At 39.3% G+C, this 22,636-nt stretch overlaps 1 protein-coding gene across 1 annotated transcript in view; it reads left to right on the forward strand.

Annotated features, from left to right (window-relative positions):
- The first annotated feature begins 7,631 nt into the window (after positions 1-7,631).
- The window catches only part of KCNH8 (potassium voltage-gated channel subfamily H member 8), a 385,143-nt gene continuing 370,138 nt past the window's right edge, over positions 7,632-22,636 (forward strand). The window contains exon 1 of the mRNA XM_047737762.1: positions 7,632-7,995. Within this exon, the coding sequence (XP_047593718.1) occupies positions 7,920-7,995 (76 nt within the window). The 5' untranslated portion in view covers positions 7,632-7,919. The remainder of the gene's footprint in view (positions 7,996-22,636) is intronic.

Consider the following 22,636-nt stretch of genomic DNA (forward strand, 5'->3'; position numbering starts at 1 on the left):
AAAGCACAGAAGTAAAACTAGGTCAGATTATATACAACTGATATACAACAGCTGTTGTGAAAGCAAAATGGCTCCATTTTAAGGGGCATCCAAAATAGGCGGGAGTAGAACGTGGGTATGTGTGTTAGTCATGCTAAGGAGGTTTAAAAAGTGCTTTCCAGGAAGTGAAGATAGTATGATCAAAGTCACAGTCTCTTGAAGAGCACTGCATGTTTTGGGAACTTCTAGGAATTTTGTTTTCCTTGAACAAAAAATTTGAGTATGATGAGAAATGCATCATGAAGGGATAAGCTGAGCTCAGAACATAGACCTTCGATTTTATCCACTAGGCAGCGTGAGGAGTGACAGGACAGATTTACCTTTTAATGAGCTCATGCTAGCTGGAATGTCAAGAATGACTTTGAGGTAGATAAAACTTTAGGTAAGGAAATCACTTAGGAGCTCACACTTAGCAGAAGTTCACACAAGACATGGAAAAGACCCAAACTAGGACATGGATTATATGGAAAAATTAGAGATTCTTTAGGATATAGTTAGGAGATAAAATAAGGGCGTGAATATTTGATGGATATCGGGACTAAGATATAAGAAAGGGGATGCCTGTGTTGCTCAGTTGGTTGAGCGCCTGACTCTTGATTTTGGCTCAGGACATGACCTCGGGATCTTGGGATGGAGCCCTGTGTCAGGCTCTGCACTCAGCATAGAGTCTGCTTGTCCTTCTCCCTCTGTTCCTCTCCCCCACCCCTGCTCTCTCTTTCTTTCTCAAATAAATAAATAAATAAAATCTTAAAAAAAAAAAAACAAAAAAACAAAAAACCAAAAAGGAGGAGGATATCTCTCTGGGGACTTACATAATGATGGATACAAAAATTTGTGTGGGAGAAATATTCAAAGTGTAATATAAAGTCCATAGTTGAATATTGTGAAAAGCTTAGAGGAGAGGCCTTGGCTTCTTATAAATATTTGAAAAGTATTCTTATAGAAGAGATATTTCATATAAGACAGTAATTGAGGGGCGCGTGGGTGGCTCAGTGGGTTAAGCCGCTGCCTTCGGCTCAGGTCATGATCTCAGGATCCTGGGATCGAGCCCCGCATGGGGCTCTCTGCTCAGCAGGAAGCCTGCTTCCTCCTCTCTCTGCCTGCCTCTCTGTCTGCTTGTGATCTCTCTCTGTCAGATAAATAAATAAAATCTTAAAAAAAAAAAAAGACAGTAATTGAGATGAAAAGTTTTAGTAATCGAGTTTATGGATTCTTGAATAACACTGGAATGTGAAGACAAGTTGAAGGAAAAGATTTTTTAATGAAAATTAAACCTTCAACAGGTAAGGGTCTTTTTTTTTTCCAAGACAAGAAAATTTGCTGTCTTAGGAATTTATGGAGTAGAGAGCTCTAAGAAAGAATTAACTGGTAGAGTCAAATGCAGGGAAAAAAAAATCAGGCATATATGGGCTGAAAATGTGCATTAGTTTAGACAACTAGGGTCATCAATGACTTCAATAAGAGACACCTTGGCAGAATGGCTGAAGAAAATTCCAGACTATAAAGGGTTGATGAGAAAATGAGGAGGTAAGAAAGTAGTCATGGTAATTATAGGTTAATTTTCAGGAAATTTGCATGTGAAGGAAATGTGAAAGATTACATAGATCAAAAAAAAGTATTTATTAGGATCAGGGAATCTGGAATATTTATAGGTTAAGAGAATGAACTAGTAGAGAAATAAATATATGGGAGAGAAGGGCTTGACAAATGGAACACAGTTCTGGAAGTCAGCTCTGAAAAATTATGGGGGGTTTGTGATTGTTTAACAGAGAACACTTCATCTTCTGGGAGAAAAGGAAAGATGGTTGGATGAATGAAGTTATAAAATCACTGGCAGGGGGCACCTGAGAGTGGCTCAGTTGGTTAAGTACCTGCCTTAGGTTAGGTCATGATCCCAAGGTCCTGGGATCAAGCCCCCACTCCAGCTCCCCCACTCAGCAGGGAGTCTGGTCCTCCCTCTGCCTCTGCCTGCCACTCCCCATAATTGTGTGCTCTCTCTCTTTCTGTCAGATAAATAAATAAAAGCTTAAAAAAATAAATAAAATCACTGACAGATGAGAGAGGATTGAAATGGAGGGTGTTTACCAAGAAGGTCTGATGAAATTGAGGCAGCAGCGTTTTGCAAGAGGCCTGAGCAGAATATTGAAAACTTTGGTAGGCACTAAAGGACATAATGTTAAGTTTCCTGTGACAAAATATCTCCACGGTAAGGGAAAGATAGTTAGATTTAATAAATAAATAAAGCAAGTATTAGCCCCAGTTTTCACTGTCTACCCTCCCGAAGAGGCTCACATTCACTGAACGTCAAAGTGGTCTGGCTCTGTGACTTGACTACTGTGAAAATTTACCAAGAGTTGAGGAAGGTATTAGCGGAAAACCTTTGCCTCTAGGAATCAGCTATCCAAACTGCCGAAGGTCATTTGTAGTGACCTAAGTTTCCAAGGAGAAAGTCTGTACAGGACAGCCTAAAATAATAATAATATCCTATATTATTACTATAGACCTCTTACTATCAACCCTTACTATAATTTAGATACCATTCTATATGTCTTATATTATTAACTCATTTAATTTTCATAGAGTCCAAGGTAGTGTATTAGTATTATTTCTCTTTTGTACGTGAAGGTTCGCATGGTGCTTCCAAAGTTCTCCCTCTTACAGGTGAGGAAGACCATATGCATAATTGATCAATGAGCTTATCTAAATCTCTCACCCCAAACTAATATTTCCCCTGCCCCAAATCACCACAGGCCAGGTGCCTGGCAGCTACAGACCACCCTTGCAGCCTAAAGCCCACCACAACTATTCAAACTAGCCAGTCTTAAACTCTGCCCTGGTTTGCCTTTCCCACAGAAACCCCAGTAAGGGCTGTGGTTTAAGAGCTCCTCTCACTCCTGCTTCTGTTTCCTGACCAAAATCTGGTGTTTCATCTGTGGATCTGCCTAATGAGTCATGTCTCTCCTTTCTAGGGGAATTGTAAGTAACACTGGACTTCTCTTTCAATGTCATTGACCTCTCTGTTGTCACCTTTATCAATTAAGTCTGGGCACAAAACAAATTGTATTTTACCACCCTTTTCAAATTCAGATAGTCATGTGACTCATTTTAACCATTAAGTTGTGGGCAGAAGTTTTTTAAAACACAGCATATATTCTGTCAGATCATCTTTTTCTTATCAAGGAAAACACATTTTGGGCAGAGCTTCCATCAATCTGGACCCTAGTAATAAGCAGAGGTACTTGCTGGGTCATGTAGGAAATGTAGAGTGAGCAAGAGACAGCATTGCTTTATCAAGCCACTGAGAGTTTACATTTTTATTGAAGCATAATCTAGATTATCCTGACTGTAATCATGACTTTGGAGGTTTTTGCCAGAATATTCCAGGTTGTATACACATTAAGTATATTTTGGGAACAAGAGTCAGTAACTGTACCACCGAATCCAGTTTAGTTGGACATCACAGTAGGACAACTCAGGAACATTAGTAAAAGAAATGAAAACTTGATTTTCCTTCTGAGCTTCTAGAGTCACTTATATTTAGAAGGAAAAACTCAGAAGCCATAGGTTGTAATGGGTTGTTAATACATGAATGTGCTCTGAGTTAATGAGACCGTACATTGTAACAGTCAATGATATTTATTGTGTATAAAGAACTTTGAATTAGGTATTAGAAAACAACAACAAAAAAAGAGAAATAGATTATTGTAATAATCCCTTATATCATATGCCATGCATTACGGGTTTCAGAGATTTTTCACAAATATTTTCTTCTACTCAATGAAGAAGGTAGGGAAATTTAATCCCAGTTTTATGGATGAGGAAGTGTTAAGTCACAAAGACTAAATGACTTGCCCAAAGTAGTAACAAAGTCGCAAAGGGGATAAATGCTAGAGACAAAACTAAAACACAACCCTTCTGAGTAGGCACTCTTTTTAAACCAGCCTATACATAAAATAGCTGCTTCTTCTGAGGGCTAAAATTCTTGCTGCCAGTAAAAGTTTAACAATGTTTTCAAAGCCTACAGTCAAATACACAAACATCTATGAAGATGAAGCATTTGTTTGTGCTGCGGTATTGAATGAATGCTGTAATTACGAAATGGACATGAAGAAGATCTAAAACCATCAAACAGATATGGGGGTGGGTGGGTGATTTCTGAAGCCCCTTTTCAATCTTATCCAGACTGAAAAGACAGCATGAAATGTTGAGATGTTGGTTTGAAACCTCAGGAGTTCCCCAGGTAAAATCTTGAATGGGTCCTGTATGCAGATGGCAAGGAGAGACCGAAGAAAAAGGCAGGCCATTCCAGTTTAGTAAGTGGCAGGTTTAGCAAGCAAGGGAACTTACATACAAGGACTGTCTTTAGTAGATGTTGGCATATAAGCACCAGAATCTTAGAAGTTTACACAGAGGCCTTAGCCGTGGCTTAGATTAGAAGCTTGCTCTCTCAAGTCTGTGTCCTTGAAAACAGCTCTAGTCGGTGGGAAAGGTAGGCAGAAAGAACTTTACAAGGGTAGAGGAAGATGGGAGCCTAGCTCCTGGGTCAACTAGTGGTCACACCTTCTCCATGACCTCCACCAATAGGAGAGAATAAATGTGAAAGACAATAGTAACAGTTGCCATTTATACATGGCTTTAGTTCTCAAGTAATTTCAATGTATATTTTTATACCTGTGTCTTAACATTTTCCCCATAAAGAATTATTGACTTGAGCCCAGATCTTGTACCCCGAAATCCTAAACTCTTACGGACATATTTAGAATAGGTGAAATTAGATTTTTAAATCAAATTTTGAAATACCATTATAAGGCAACCTCCTTCAAAACTAAAATACTCACAATGATGTAGAGATTTTAACACATGGACCTCTATTCCCTCCCCTCGAGTCTGGATTCTGTGCCTGCTTTAGTTCTGGCAGTTTCTGGACCAGGCCTTAAGAAACTGGTAGCTCCTAATTCCTACCTCTTTGGATACTCACTCAGAGAAGGCCTGGATCCCAAGCCCAGAGTGGTGATGACAGTCAAGAAAAACTCCTTCCGGTTCCCTTGGGTGGCTCAGTACATTAAGTGTCTTCCTCTGGCTCAGGTCATGATCCCAGAATCTTGGCATCCAGAGGAGCCCCAGGTCCAGCTTCCTGCTTAACCGGGAGTCTGCTACACCTTATCCCTCCATCCCTCCCCAACAGTGTACTCCTGCTCTCTCTCACTCTCAAATGAATAAATAAAAGCTAAAAAAAAAAAAAAAAGGAAAGAAAGACTGCTTCCTGGTGGGCCTATAAGTTTGTAAGAGGTGGTCAAAGCCATGTCCAACAGACCAGTTGAATTCAATAGGATCTGTCTTGGATATTTTAGGGCAGGATTCTTGTGATTAGCACAGTCCCCCACACATAGTTTGTACTGGAGAAGCGACTAAGACAGTGAGTGATAAATGCTAGACCTTCTTTTGCCATAAAATCTAAGCTTTCTTTTGGGGTTGCCATTCTGAAGCCCCTTCCTTGCTTGTGTCTTGCAAGTGATTTCATGCATTTGGCAACGTTCATCAAGCCCACGAGACAACAGTTTTTACACAGACACACACAGCCCTACAGTGCAAATTTTATGAACCGAATCCTAGTTTACACCTAATGTATTTCATGCTGAACTTGAAGCCACTAGATGCGAGGCGGTTCTCAGGCTTTTACAGCAACAGCAGGAGTCTAGGTTTTCTAGGACGCAATGCACCGCCCAAACAGAAGCAGGGCCTCCCTCTGCTTTCTCTCCCCACTTTGCCCGAGAGAGAGCCAAGAGAGCCACCCGCAGTTGTCTCGGCGCGCCGCGTGGGGGACACCGCCCACGTGAGCTCGGTTTCCGCACAGCACAGCTGGCTCCGGACGGAAGGACTGGGGGGAGGGAGGGAGCGGCTGAGTGGGCCGGTGAGGAGTCCAGCTGGGCAGGAGGCTCCGCGCCAAACGCCTGACCTCTGGGTCGGCTGCCCTGCGCCGCCCACTCAGGAATCCCCTCCTCTGCCCGGCGCCCCCCGCCCGGCTGGCTGCACGCGGCGGCCGGATCTTCTTGAATTTCGACACAAAGGGAATCCTCGGCCGCAGGAAGTGCATCACGAAGAAAGAGGGATTGGGGGCGGGGAGAGGGGGGATGATCCCCTCCCGCTCTACACCCCCGCCCTCCCGGAGCCCTGGGCAGCCGTGACGAAACCCTTAGGGTCCCCCCTTCGCCCCAGGAGCCGGGAGAATTCAAACAAGGAGCCCCTCCCCCTCCCCTCTGCCGGGCTACCAACGGGAGTGGGAGGCGAGCGCTCTGGGCTCCCGGCACGCCCGAGCTCCCAGGCGGCGGGGACTCGAGCTGCCCCTCGCCGATGCTCACACACCTGTTCGCTCCCCCCCTCCTTTTCTTCCGGGTGCGCCAGCACCTGGGCTTACGTTTGTTTTTCTACCCCAAGGCTCTCAACTTTGCTTCCACATCTTCCCTTGCAGGGTTTTCCGTAGAATCCCAGCGCGGGTGTCCTCCTCCACGTCCCGCAGGGCTGCGCCCCAGGCTTGGGCCAGGCTTTCCTTGGTAGAATGTTGGCAGACTGGGAGTCCCGGCGTAAGCCAAGGGAGAAGGGCAGGGAGAGACCACTTTCGTTTTCATGACACCTGCCGTTCCAGGGACGTGGGAAGCCTTTCCACCCGGAGGTTCCAGTCTCAGAGGAAGCCTCGCTGTTGCGCAGGGGTGTGGGGTTGTTGGGTGCTGGAGAGGAGGCGGGCTAGGCTAATTGGTGGTGAAGATGTTTTTTTTTTTACAAGGCTGACTGGTTTTACTTACATTGTATTTCACAAACCAATAAAAACAAAACTTTTCTAGGAATGTTTTATTTTCATTTCGCCGGAGAGTGAGAAGCCATTGTCCATTAAAACAAAACAAAACAAAACAAAACAAAACAAAAAACTCTTATTATTTTCTTTTACTTTAGAATGGCTTGGGAAGACCAATGGCAATCTGGAGTTAGGGGCCGAAACACCTCTTTTTGAGCCCAGGAAGGAGAGGTGGAAAAACCCGGGCGCTTTGGACTAGTTTTCAAGCTGAAAGACCCGGGTGACTAGGAAGGGGCCGCGCAACTAACTCGAAGCTGCCCTGTTCCAGTCTGGGGCACTGGCAGTGTCAGGTGTGCCGGAAGAGGGCCACCACCCCTGGGGCGTCCAGCGGCCTCAGCTCTCTCGGACACCACGTGGGGGGACTGCCCCCTCCCAAGCTCCTGGTTAAGGCCGGGTACCTGCCCCAACCTGTCTCCTCCCCTTCTCCAGTACCACACCCACGGGACTCCGGTCTCCCCAGGAGAGGGACGGAGCGGGAACAAAGGGGTCTTTGTTCACTGGCTCCTGGGGGGTGGGAGTCGCAATCGCGCGCGTTTCCCTGCGCCCCCTGGAAACGGGGAGGCTCGGCGCCACCCGGCCTCGCCCTGCAGCGAGCGCCGTCCTCCACGACCCCAGCGCCCGAGGTCAGGGCGCGGCGCCCCGGGCCACCGCGGGCTCTTCCCGGGCGGGCGGGGTGGGGGGCGAGGCTGAGCTCGGCGGGAACTGCCGCCCGCGGAGGGACGGTGAGAGGGGGGTGGGGTTCGGCAGCTGGCGGAGGTGGAGGGGGCAGGAGAGGGAGCCTGCGCCCGGCTGAGCCTGGAGGTGCGGGGCGGGCTCGCCGAGCGCTCGCCGAGAGGCTCCAGCCAGAGCAGCGGCGGCTGGAACGCGCTCCCCCTCTCCTTCCATCCTCCTCCCCCTGATCAGCCCCAGCACCGCGCCAGGTCCCCCTCTGCTGCCGTCAGCGCGCTCCCCTTCTCCATTCTTGGCGCTTTCCTCTTGAGCCATCCTTCTGGACAAACTTTGATGGAGAATTTCACACCACGCTGGAAAAATGCCGGTTATGAAAGGATTACTGGCGCCCCAGAACACCTTCCTCGACACCATCGCCACCCGTTTTGACGGAACACGTAAGTCTTGCACTTCGACGAGTTGTATGGTATTTTCCGAGAATGATTTTTCACGTATAAATTACTTTCCCTCCCAACCTTCTTTTTTTCCACCAGCGGAGTGAAATTCGTTCCGTTTTTGCAAAGGTGTCTTTTGTGCGGAGAAATTTCCTTCCACCCAAGGTTCAGCGTAGTATTAACACTTTGGATTGGTGTAGTCGGCCCCCTTGACTTCCTGGGTTGGTGAAAGCTAGAAAAGAGCCTGAAGAAAGACTGACGCCCGTGTTCAGTGTGGGACCCGTATTTCGGTATCTCCTTATGAAATTTTTAAAAATTAATTTTATGAGGTGAAAGTGGGAATGTCCATGTTAGTGAATTGCCACCTTATCTTACTAGAGTTTCAAAGCTGTCTAGATTCTAGGGTGAGTTTGGAATGTTATTCTTCTATGGAGCATCCTTCCTTGAGGTCTTTCGGATTGCTATGATTTCCCATCAGAGTTTAAGAAATGCAAACTAGAATCAGGATTGCCAAGTGTAAGCTTTCTGTAGAATTCTAAGCGTTGCGAGTTTGTCAGAAAATTAATTCCTGCTATTAGCTAGAACAGTGTACCTCTCAATCCTGAAATTATCCTGACACCCTAGGAGAGACTGATGGGGAGGAAGAGCTGGGCATTATAAAGGCTGATCATATGAGAAAGTTTGGACATATTTTTTTTGAGGGCGACTATTATTGGACGTTTAGCTTGTTTCAGTTATAGTTGAAAACGAGGATATGGTGTTGTGTGGATGCTTGGAGATTCTTCATGATCACCTACAAGTTGTTCTTTTTCAGGACCACGGTCAGGTCCCCGTTCCTTCCCAGGCTCCTCAAGCCTTTTTATGGGCCCGCTGGTCTTCCCAACAGGCTCAGGAGTATGTACTTTCCCCCCTAACAAATGCTCTCGGTTGGTTTCACTATGAACATCCCCACCTTCCTCCTAGCTTATGTTGCTTCTGTGTGCTATCTTTCCTTTTTCTGCCTCTTACACAAAACTCAGGAACTCATTCTAAAGGCTTTTCTGTGGTTCAAGTATAATTATTTTTTACTATGATGGTATATTTCATGGAGCTGACATGAGATAGCACATCTAATTCTATTTCTACTCCAGTAGTCTATATACACATTCCTGTTATGGTGGGAAGAAAGTCCTGGGCTTTGTGCTTTATGAATAGTTGGAAAAGTTTACATGGGAGGGAAGTAAAGAATTTACTTGTTTTTGTTCAATGTTTATTTATCTATTTTTTCAATGTTTATTTTTGATGTCCACCCTCCTCAGGGTAAATGGTGTGAATATTCTCATGGTGTTTTTAACTTTTGCTTTAGCCATTCTCTCCCCTTTTATATTCTACATGTGTCAGACAGTATTGGTGAAGTGCAGTGCAATGTGTCTTCTTTGGATAATAAGAGAAAATATTGTAATAAAACTTATAGTCCCTGCCACTGCCATTACCTTCACCACCCGAACAGCACACAAAATCACCACTGCTTTCTTTAGGCATGTGGAAATGTGGGTACTACTAATTATTACCTTAGAAACTGGTTAGTTTCATGCATATGTTTCTTCTTGAAGTTGCGGATTTAAATCCCAAAGGTTCTCAACATGGATCCCAAAAGCATCTATTGAAAATGAGGTTATTGGTAAATGGTAGTTACTTATCTCATCATCATTCACTACACTTTGCACTCCATTCAACTTTAAATCCCAGCACAGCTCTGAGAATTACTGCGGCAATATATTTAGATATCAGTTACTAATGAGCGGGGCTTTGGAGCATCAGAATGAGATACCTTTGTGTCTTTATGTCACTGTAACATTTGATGAGCAGAGGGCATGGAGATGGGTGTACTAGTGAATAGCTCCCTTAAAAAAAAAAAACCTACAAACAAAAACCTAAGCATTAATGCTAATAAAATGGAAAATGAGAAATTTTAGATTCTTATTTGGGAAGACCATTATTACCTACGAACATCTAGAAAACAGAAACCAAAAACAAAGACCAAAACCTAAAACTGCTGGAGAATATGCTTGGTCTGTGCTCTACAGGGTTTGGGGGATTCCTGTAGGGAATCACTTTGTATGAAATCAGTCTGAAAATCAGTGAAATAAATTGCAAAAGGAGGAGTAACATAAAGGATTACTTTGGCAAGACTTTTTTGTTTGTTTTGTTTACAACATCTAATGAATACCCCTCATCCCAAAAAACTTCACTTTAGGAAAGAAGATTGTATTTTCCCATTTACTTCTTTTTTGAATTGCAGGATGACTTCAATAATCTGAAACTTAAAAAATACTTTAAAGAAATTTTTAGCTTCAGATTTTTCTGTATCTAGAATCATGGACATACCATTTCCCTGGCTAAGTATTTTATCTTATTGTGTTATCTTTTCTGTGTTTATAAAATTTTAAGTATAATTACTACCCTGAAACTCTTCCTATGATCATCCTTCTTTCTCTTTATTTTTCTCTTGTGCAAGACAAAAGAGTTTGCAAGTTTTAAATTTGCCAAATTGCCACCTGCCCAAATAAAAACTCTATAGAAAGTGAATGATGTTATAATACTCAAAATGTAATATGTTTATTTGGTACATTGCCTTATTTGTTAGTTATACTTTATATAGTCATCTTAGTTTCTTATTTTATTTTATATTGGGTACTCCTGATGAAAAAAATAAGAGAATGAACAGTAGCCCTGGTAAACCACCTTGCTAACTTAACCACCATGCAATGTTATTTGTCTTACTGACTTAATACTATAATGGAAAATATTCAAACTTAAAACATCATTCAAAATTTCTCCCAGGGAAAAAAACAAGTATACAACAATAAAAGCTTATAAGATAATCTTCCTAATTTATCTGTTGAAATATTATCACAGGCAACATAAAAGAAGTTAATATATTTTATCACCTGATGACAATTTATTGTTTTATATAATAGTTATTCCTTTTAATATTTAAGAAGTGAGCTCTTTGTCAGGATTGAAGGATAATTCTGGACAATTAATTAGAATTTTTTTCATATCCAGTTTAATTTTTAAAAAATTATTGAAATAGAAATCTTTTTATATAAAACTACCCTAAAATACATTTACTTCTGAAATATGTTCTCCTGGTTTGTGTTTAATTGAAGTGCAATGAGACTAAGAAACTTGCAAACATTGAATATGTATGCCTTATTTAGGACAAAAAAGTAATGCCAGTGAGTTTTTTTAAACTCCTCACATGTAGCCACACTTCTCACTGGAAACAATCTAAAACAGACAGACAGATAGACACATTCACACACTAAGTGTTAACATCATGACCTGTATCTAGTTTACTTTTCCTACATGTTTTTTTAATATGTTTACTGTGTTAAAAAAAAATCTTTTCTGAGTAGACTTTTGTGTTAAGCACATAAATATTAATTTGACCAAAATAAAGTATAGTAGAGAACATATAAGTATATATTTTTCAAAATAGTTTTTAGTATAAATATTTGTCATGGGATACCATTTGAGAAAAATACTTTTTTTTTCTTTTTTTGAGGATATAAAGCATTCAAAGGGAAGTGTCCATTTTCAAACATAATGGTATATTAGCCTACATTTTCATAGGTGTGTATTGGCTACATTTTCCAGTCCTATCACAATTTGGTCAGTGCTTCTCCTTTGGGATTAGTGAGACAAGATTTTAAGCTTTAAAGGAAGTTTGTAACCCAATGGACTCTATCAAGGAGATTCCAGTCAAAGTGTTCAGAATAACAGTAGCTTAGACACTCATTCATATTTGCGTATATTTTATGTACTCCTGTATAGCCTGTTTAAAATGGTCCAAGGAAATTTGTTAAAATTGAAATACTTCCTTTACAGGGACAACTGCAGTGGTTTCTTTTCATCTTTCCTTTCTTCTTTTTTCCCCATCTTTCCTTTCATGCTTTCGTCAAGGAACATAGAGCTCTCAACATTACAGTCTTAGAGAGAAGGGTTATGAACCCAGTGCTGTAGGAAGGGAAAAGAATAAGGTGGGACACTGGAGATCTTCCTAAGTCTTTGCTGGGTTGTAGTTTGGAGAATACCAGCAAAGGCATTTAGCCAGTAAAAAAGAATGAGCTCCATTATGTATGGGTCTGTCTATAAAAGGCTATTACATGAAAACATGCAAGGAAATAGCTAGCATTCTAGAGATATCTCTCCCCAAATAGAAGTTTATAAAGAGTCTTTAAGAATTTTTTTAGGGGCGCCTGGGTGGCTCAGTGGGTTGGGCCGCTGCCTTCGGCTCGGGTCATGGTCTCAGAGTCCTGGGATCGAGCCCCGCATCGGGCTCTCTGCTCAGCAGGGAGCCTGCTTCCTCCTCTCTCTCTGCCTGCCTCTCTGCCTGCTTGTGATCTCTCTGTCAAATAAATAAATAAAATCTTTAAAAAAAAAAAAAAGAATTTTTTTATATGCTAGTCGTAGTCTTTTTTATTCTTATTGCTCATGTTTAGGGAGATAGTTCCTTATCAGTTTTCTTTTTCTCTGTAGTAAATTACCACAAACTTTGTGGCTTCTTATCTTACATTTTCTGTAGGCCAGACATCAAGGCAAGGGTTAGGTCGGTCTTCTGCTTAGGGTCTCACAAGGCTGTAAATAAGTCCTTATCTGGGGCTATAGGCCCTCTTCCAAGGTCATATAGTTGTTAGCAGAATTTAATTCCTGCAGTTTGTGATTGAGGTCTCTATTGTCTTGCTGTCAGCCAAGGACTTTTCTCGGCAACCAGCAGTTGCCCTCAGGTTGTGGCCACAGGTCCTCTCATTAGCCCTCTCACAACCTATGGTTTGCCTCTTCCAGAGAGGAAGGAGCATCTCTCTTTTAAGAGTTTGCCTAAGTCAGGTGCAGCCAGGATAATCTCCGTTTTGATTAACTCACCATCAACTCATTATGGATTTTTTTTAAAAAGATTTTATTTATTTATTTGACAGAGATCACAAGTAGGCAGAGAGGCAGGCAGAGAGAGGAAGGGAAGCAGGCTCCCTGCGGAGCAGAGAGCCGGATGTGGGGCTAGATCCCAGGTTCCTGGGATCATGACCTGAGCCAAAGGCAGAGGCTTTAACCCACTGAGCCACCCAGGCGCCCCAACTGATTATGGATCTTAATCACATCTCTAAAATCATCTGTTCTGCCTATAGGCAAGAGAAAGGGATTAGACAAAGTGTATACACAAGCAGTTGGGAATCTTGGGGGTCATCTTGAAACTCTGTGTATACAGTTGCTATGCACTGTTGTATTATTATACAAAACCAGATGTTCTCACATTTGTTCTTCTAAAGAGTAGATTTATTAAACACACTCTGAAATTCTGTATGCATGAAACCCTCCTGAGTTTACGTCTGGAATCTTAGTGAATATAAGGCCCAACTTACTGGAGGGAGTAGGTTGGTTTCCCATCTTGCTTCACATCTGGAGATGGCACATCAGTATGCCTAGTCTTGTTCATTTTAGTCTGCCGTCCTGAGAGACTCTTAATTCTCTGGTCTAGAAGTAATGTGGGAGCTGTTGGATTGTTTTCAGAGTATTAATCCCAGTCTCTTAACAGGGTGCTCCCCATGTATAGATAATGAGAGGGAATGGGAGAAAGAGGGGAGAAGAAAGAAGAGGGAGGAGGGAATTATTTATTCTCATTCTTTGACTTTGTAGATGAATTCTTTACACTGCAAAGGCTTTATCACAGTGGTTCTCATAACTTCTATGCAATGAACAAAGCGTCTGATTTATAAGAATTGGATTTATGTCTTTATCAGACATGTTTTATTTCTTTTGATGAGTGAAATACACAAATAATAAGAAAAGTTCTATTATGTAGTCTTTAAAATACTTGATAATTTTGTTTTGACATCATTATATATAGGAAAATTGATAGCTAATGTGTTAAAAATGGAAGTTATGCTCATAATATATTTTTCCTAGGCTCTGGCTTGTAGTATCACCTGTAGACCAAAGGCCATGGCATGAACCCTCTTCTAACATGAGAAATACATTGAAGATCCTGAGTTTCTAGTTTCTGGAATATCCTAGACTCAATGTACTTCTAGAATGATACAGTCCCCCTGATGAAATCTCTTCCTTATTCATCAATAATCAGTCAGTCATTTCTTCAACAGTATTTAATCAACACTGTCTATATACAAAGCCATTATGCTAGGATCTTTGGAATAAATCAGGCTTGCCCTTTTCTCAAGGAAGATGACAAATGTAAGCAAAAATTAGTATAGGTTGGAAAGGGATAAGAATATTTAGGAAATATAGGCAAAAGGCTGTGCAAATCTGGATGAGACAGGAATAATTTCGGTGGGTGAATGATCTGGGAGGGTTTTATATAATGAATGGCTTCTGGGTGGGAATGATTGGCTCATATATGATAAGGGGAAAGATGATATCTGTTTACTCTGCTAATTTGTGTTGCATTGTCATTGAAGCTAAAAGAGGGGCCTCTTTAAGTATTTTAGAGGGCGTGAATGGCAAAAGGTAGAGGCAAGAGGAGAATGGGAAGTCAGTTAGGTGGGACATGGAATGTCTTTAAAGTCAGAGTACATAGTCTTAGTAAGCCATTGGAGGTGGTGGATTCACATCTTTGTAAGAGAGTATGGTGCCGTCTGTGCCTGGAAACTCTCAACCTTTCCATATTCCACAGGCTGACGTGTAATGCAAGAGAAATGCCCACCCTGACATCTAGGAAGTTTCTTCTTACTTTCTCTTCTAAAAATGCTTTTACACTTTGACAAGGGTCCCAGAGAATGCAGTGGATTGATGTGTTCTTCATTTTCTTACAAATGTCTGCTTTGCCCAGGGAGCTAACTTTTATCTCTTAGGAAAGGGAGAGACTGATTTCTGACCGCACAGCTGAGTACGCTTCTCCTCCAGGGCTGTGTTATACTATAAAACTGTGCCTGTGGAGAAGAAAAAGAATAGAGGGTGTGCTAGCACTCAGTCCTAGTGAAGATGACTGGAGAAATGCCAAAAGTAAAAGGTACAGAATTGCAATCACTGCAGAGATAGTAGGGTTCACCCTGGCAATGTATATTTGCTGAGATAGTCTAAATACTAAGTTTTAAATCCATTTTGGTTTAGCAGAGCCTACAAACAAGAAAGATGAGACTTCAACTTTACCTGTGACATAGTTCATATTTAGCAACTGGAGCAACTGAAGAGCTTTCTCAGTAATTCAAATAGTCAAATATAATTCTTGGGTTATAAATTCCCTGGAAGGTATATTTTGGTTTTCCTTCATAGACATTAATGCACTATCCCTTAAACCCTTCAAAATTCACATGTCCCCAAATGAACTAGTAATCTTTCCTAGCCTATGAAACTTATTTGTCTTCTTATGTTTTCTGGCTCCATTATTGGCATCACCACCCACCCATTTTTCCAAGCTAGAAATCTGAGTCGCCCTCGACTGCCCACATATCTAATTGGTTATCAGGTCTTTGAGATTTTCCTTTAGAAATGCCCTAATTTGACTCCTCACCTCCTGTTCCTTGCTTCTTTTAGTTTAGTTCCTCTGTTTCTTACCTACACAGTTGTAACCTTACTCTCACTGGATCCCTGTGACCATCAGCCTTTATCCTGCTTACTCCCCACCCTTCTGCCTAAGTCGTCCCTAGAGTGATTTCTGATAAAAGCGGTATGATTTAATCATTTAACTCTCCTATTTAAAGCCACCCATCAGCTCCCTGCTACCTCTTGGAGAATGTCCAAAGTCCTTAGTGTCATATGACCCCAAGATGATTCTGCAGAATCTTTTCAAACCATTGTCTCCCAGACTGCAGACATACTCACCCTGAATCCCCTGCTCGTTCTGGTCTCCGGGCCTCTGCCGGTCACTTGACAAGCAAGACGCTTTATTTTCTTCAAGAGCCATCTTGAGGGTTGCTTTGTATCTAAACTTTTTCTGTGATGCTCCAAGTCGAATTGGGTGCCATTTGTTCTCTGCTTCCACGTGATCTTGCCCACTCACTTCTGTTCTGATGATAGGCTTTCATATTTCAGCACTCAGTTCCTTCACGTCCTGACTATGTCTTTATTCCTTTGAATCCCCCTTGCTCAGACTTAGCTTGGAACAAAGTCATTGCTCAGTAAGTGATTCTTTGCGTAAAAGAATTGCAAACTCCTTGAAGGCTAGGGTTGTGCAGTAATTGTCTTCATATCCCTTTCATGCTAACTGGTTTTCCTTTGATTCAGTATTATGTTGTTTAGCTTTAGTTTTGAAGCATAATTCTAGACTGGCTTACAGTACCTCATTTTCACATGGTTCAAGTACTCATTTCTTTCATTAAAGTTTAATGATAATAGTGGCTACCATTTTGGGCATGTCTACATATATTCTGTATACCACACTGGTGCTTTATTTGTTCCTACACAACCCTACAGCCCAGCAAGGGGGAAGGCAGCCCCCCTTTTTGTTACAGATGACAAAACTCGAGCTCAGCATTTTTGTACGTTATCACACTAGCCTGTGATTTTTCTACTATAGCCTGTGATTTTTCTACTATATCACACTGCCTTTAAAATGTGTTTTTTATAGCAAGTATAAACAAACTAGGGCAATCTGTGGTATCATTTCTAGTTTCTAACTCTTGCAAAAAGGAATTTCTGCTTTAAAGTTTTTAGTCATTTCTACTATATGCTGTTTTTTTTCTTTTGATATATTATGCTTTAAGTACTTGTCACTTAAAGAATGTTTTTAGATTGGTATTTAAGACTCATGTCTGGAACTACTTAATGCATTCACTGTGCAAAGCAGTTCTGCTCATCAAAGAAAATCTACTGTCCATTTTTTAAAAAAATAAAGAAATCCATTTTCTTTGCGATTTTGGTTCTTTGAATTTGCTGATTTTAGAACTTGTGATTCTTTTATTGTCAGGCTAATCTCTTTATAGAAGATATTCCAATTCTCATAGCTATTATAGTGACATCATCTTGTGTTTTTACCTTGTTAGCATCTTACAGAAGAAATTCTTCTACCTATTTTGAGTCTGCTTTTATTGGGATAAATATATTCTCCACTATCAGGTATTGTTGACGCCTTTCAACAGAGATCATTTACCTCTTCTCTGCAAAGACTTTACAGGAAGAAATAAGTGTACCAAGCTCTCCAGCTTGCAAATATAATCTAAAGCTCTTACTTTCTTTTCATGTTTTCCTTTGTTCTGTTAAGTCTTTTGGGTGGGCTTCCTTATTGTACTTGTCAGTCCAAATGAGGTTCTCATTCTAGTTATTGAACTAGAAGGATGTGAGACCAGAGAACTTATCAGACTTTCCATGTTTTTGTTTGATTTCCTAGAAAAAAGGATCCACATAAGATGTTCACATGTTATCGAAATACCAAATAAAAACACCCAGTTTGACAAGTAGACTTGCCCTTAATTGTGGTGTTCTGGTTATTCCTTCAGTGGAGAGAATAATGTAGAAGATAAAAGTGGGCATATTTTTGACCTTTGTACCTAAATAAATGTTTCTATTATGATTCTATAAATGGTAGAAAAGATTGCATATCTTGGGACTGCAGCTTTTGTATTGTATTAATTTGGTACATCTTTGGTTACATTTCAGTCATATGAAAATGAGCTTGGTACCCTCTTTCAAACAATATGTGGATTCAGGCTTTAGGATAATAGAATTAATAATCACTGAGGACTCTTGTCCGTCTGTACAGTGCTCCATATTGTCTAGTGTATTTTCAGTTAAAAGAAACCAAAAGTTATAAAATTATTTGAAATGTAGTACTAGTAACTAATATTTGCATAACATTTCAGTATATTTGTTTTAATCCCATCACTTAAATTACTTTTGAATTTAAGATAAAAAGTGACTTCCTATTATAATTTTAAAATGTACATTTGTTTTCTGTAAGTGAAATTCAACATTGTTTAATATATTTAATGTCTACTCAATTTCCTTTTCTGGGTGTTGTTTGTCTGTATTCATTGCCCTTTATTAATTGGATTATTGGTATTCTCTATGAGCTTTTTAACATAGTAATAAAATGAATACATTTATTTATTTATTTATTTATTTATTTATTTATTTATTTGACAAAGAGAGAGACAAGGAGAGAGGGAACACAAGCAGGGGGAGCAGGGGAGGGAGAAGCAGGCCTCCTGAGCAAGGAGCCTGATGTGGGGCTGATTGCAGGGCCCTGGGATCATGACCTGAGTTGAAGGCAGACGCTTAAAGACTGCACCACCTAGGCCCCCTAAAATGAATACATTTTTAAACATTTTATGTATTTTTGTGAGAGAAAGAGAGTGAGCGAGTGAGTGAGAGAGAACAGGAGGGGGTGGTGAGTGGGGAGGGGCAGACAGAGAATCAGGGCTCCATCCCAGGACCCCAGAAGCATGACCTGAGCCAAGACAGCCGCTCAACTGATTGAGCCACCCAGGTGTCTCCAAAATGAATATTTTATTAGTAAAGTGAATTGTATATGGTTTTGTTTCCAATTTTGGTCTTTTTATTTTTATATAGATGAATTAATCAGTTTTCCTTATTGTGTATTTTGTGTCATGCTTAGAGAGGTATTTTCTATACTAAACTTGTTTTTAAAAAATATCCTAAGTGCTTTACCATTTAATTTTGTACATTCAAATTTGTTCTCCTCCTTTAATAAGTTCTGCAATTTGAGCTATTGAATATGATGTAGGGATCAAAATTTATTCTTTTAGATGCCTATCCATTTTCCTAACATTATTCAGTAATTCATCTTTTCTATGCTTATTTGAGATGTCTAGTTTATCATTTTATATTCTGTATTCCTATGTGCATATAGATAATATTCTATAGCTCTATATGTAATTTTTCTATTTTAGGACTTACAATCTTATTACACTCATCTATCTTTTTCTTTACATTAGTACCACAGTTTTAATTATAGGAATTTTATGTTATGTGTTACAACTCTTATTTCAGGGCACCTGGGTGGCTCAGTTGTTAAGTGTCTGCCTTTGGCTCAGGTTGTGATTCCAGGGTCCTGGGATTGAGCCCTGGATTGGGCTGCCTGTTCAGTGGGAAAGCCTGCTTCCTTCTCTCCCATTCTCCCTGCTTCTATTCCTTCTCTTGCTGTCTCTTTCTCTGTCAAATAAATAAATAAAATCTTTAAAAATAAATAAAATAAGATAAAACTCTTATTTCACTATTTTTCCCAGAAACTTTTTACTTGACTAATAATACCTATTTGGAAGTCCCTATGAATTTAAGAACCAGATTATCTAGCTAAAAAAAAATTGTTGGTATTTTTAATGTAATCTGTAGGAAACATGATATTTTTATGACGTCAAAAATTTGTATCAAAAACTTGCTGTGTGTTTCTATCATTTATATCTTTTTTTTTTTTTTTAAAGATTTTATTTATTTATTTGACAGAGAGAGATCACAAGCAGATGGAGAGGCAGGCAGAGAGAGAGAGAGAGGGAAGCAGGCTCCCTGCTGAGCAGAGAGCCCGATGCGGGCCTCGATCCCAGGACCCTGAGATCATGACCTGAGCCGAAGGCAGCGGCTTAACCCACTGAGCCACCCAGGCGCCCTCATTTATATCTTTTAAGGGGTTTTTCAATAAAGTTCTTGGACATTTCTTACTTATTTTATTCCTAGTTATTTCATCTTTGGAGTTCTATGTAAAATGGAGTCTTTTGTACAACCATTTTGTTTTTCTAATTCAGTTATGTTTGTTTATTTGAAGGCTATTGATTCCTATGTGAATACTATATATATATATATATATATATATATATATATATATATTTTTTTTTTTTTTTAACTAGCCAGCTTGCTGAGTTTCTATTATCCTTCGCAATAAATTTTCAGTTGGTTTCTTGGGGTTTTCAGCTAAGAAATAATACTGTTTCAAATAAAAATTTTTCTTGTTTGTTTCTAGTTTTTACAACTCCTATATTTTGTTCCCTTAATTTTTTCTATTGTCTAATTGCTTTGGTTCATATTATATGGATTATAAACACTATTAAAAATTGTAATGGTTAAGAAAATCCTTCCTGTTCCTGACTTTCAATGGAAATTATTTTAGTGTTTTTCTAATAACTATTTTTCTGGCTTTTAGTTTGAGAGATAGATATTTTATTATATATTTCCATTTTATTAAGAGACTTTGTTATATATCCCTATTTTATTAATCAGTTTTATAAATTGGCTTTTCATCGTCTAAGTAATTCAGTGTTTCTTATTGAATCAATGAATATAATAAATTCAATTGAACTATCCTTGCATTCTTTCAATAAATGTTATTTGACCATGTTACTGGATTCTACTTGTTAATGTTTATTTAGAATTATTACACTGGAAACATACACACAAATCCACACAGATACATGTTTGTGTATGTGTGTGTGTGTATAATATTGACATAAATTTTCTCTTTTAGTATATGTGTATTGCTGAATTTTGGTGGGGTACTCACACATCCGTATTTGTGGTTATGAATATAGTCCCATTTAGTTTAGCATTTGCACAATTTTTTCATTTTTAATAATTAGTATTAATCATTGCATTAAAATAAGTCAAAATGGGCTGGTAGATCTCTATTAGTTCTTATAGGTTTTGACTATAGTCTTGTCTACTAATGTCTCAGGCATCTGTGTAGTGAAGATAGGTGTTAATTTAATGTGTATTTAAGTCTGAAAAATGCCAACAATAATACATATCTCTTATGCCAACACTTTCAACATACAAAATATTTAATAATACTCTGTGTATATACAGATTTATATGAACACACACACAAATATCTTTTCCTAGCACAACATGTGCATTGTATACTATGCAGTAGCACCAAGGCCTGTGAAATGCATGAAGTTGTTGGTAGGATTGAAAGAAAATGGAAATGAAAATGAAGAAGGATTAAGAGAATCAGTAGGAAACATGAAATTATCATTTGGGTGTACAATGAAGTTTAAGTAGAATATATCATTTTTGGTAGCTTTAAAAATTTTTGCACTGAACCTTTTCTGGCATCAGTGACCTCACAAAAATAATAAAAAAAAAAGTTTAATGAAATACTGAATTCCTATTTCTAAAGAAAGTTGATGATGAGTGTATAACTGGAAGAAAATGTTGATGTTTATATCTGTCATGGGTGCCCACATTGGGGCAGTAGCACTGACCACTTTAAAATCAAAAGCAATATATCTGCTGAATAAGCATCACCATTTATTTAAAAATTAGTAGCAGAGTGGCACTTGGCGGGCTTAGTTGGTTGTTACTTAAAAACAATTAGTAGCTAATTTTAAGAAGACTATATTTGTAAATAATGATTCATTCTGCAGAAAGTATCTTTCACATACTGCTCTGTCAAGCATGATTTTTCACATAGATCAAAGAGCTGCTCTTCTAAATGAATTTCATTCATTTTTCTTCTTTTTTGGGGGTAGGGTTTATAATGGTATAATTCACATATAGTAAAATCACTCCATTTAAATGTATAGTTTAGTGAATTTTGCAAAATTTATACAGTCATGTAACCACCAACACAATGAAGATTTAGAACAGTATTTTTGCTCTCAAAGTTCAAATACCCTCTCTCTACTTCCACTTCCTAGTAACAATTAATCTGTTTTCCATCCTTATGGTTTTGGCCTTTCTAGAATATAATAGTAATGAAGTTACAGGATATATTGTATTTTTTTTTTGGTTTGCCATCTTTCTCTTAGCATAATGCTTTTGTAATTTTTTTTGCATGTATCAGTAGTTTGTTGTATTTTATTGTTGAAATTTCATTCAGTTTTGATTTTGTTTTTTTATACATATAGGAAAAGTGAAGCAACAATATTTAATATATTTTTTTTAAAGATTTTATTTATTTATTTGACAGAGAGAAATCACAAGTAAGCAGAGAGGCAGGCAGAGAGAGAGGAGGAAGCAGGCTCCCCGCTGAGCAGAAAGCCCGATGTGGGGCTCGAACCCAGGACCTGGGATCATGACCTGAGCCGAAGGCAGCGGCTCAACCCACCCAGCCACCCAGGCGCCCCACAATATTTAATATATTTTTGAATCACAGAAGAACTTAGCAAGTATTAATACCATGAGAGTTTTTGATGGAAAATAAGTTAATTTTAATAATGCTTGAGTTTTGTATCTAATTCACAGATATAAGTAAAGCTTTTCAAAGTTTATTCTATAGAAGGTGAATCATACATTATTATAAATGTCATTGTAAATTCAAGTAAATGGATCATTAACAATAAAGTTACTTACTTGGTGACCGGAAAAATGTAAATTTTGGCAAAGGCATAGTGTCACAGTACAAACAATATTTACTGAACATGAAAAATGTATGAAGCAGAAATGTGCTTGGACTTGGTGGTGGTGTATGTATAATTCATTTTTGTGTCAAAAAAACAATGATATTCTATCAATTACTTAGAAGCTATAGTAGTCAACATTGCCAGCTACTTTTATATATGAGTTACACTACATGATATATGATGTTAAATGCTGGAAGATATTTGGTATGGCAGTGCATGGTTTCTCTTTTTACTGCCTCCAGTCAGAATTTTAAACTATTTGAGTCTTTGGTGGAGTCTTTCAGGTTTTCTACATAGAGTATCATGTCATCTGCGAATAGTGGAAGTTTGACTTCTTCCTTGCCAGTTTGGAGCCT

Source organism: Lutra lutra, chromosome 1 (assembly GCF_902655055.1).
Source record: "Lutra lutra chromosome 1, mLutLut1.2, whole genome shotgun sequence".
Taxonomy (NCBI): Eukaryota; Metazoa; Chordata; class Mammalia; order Carnivora; family Mustelidae; genus Lutra; species Lutra lutra.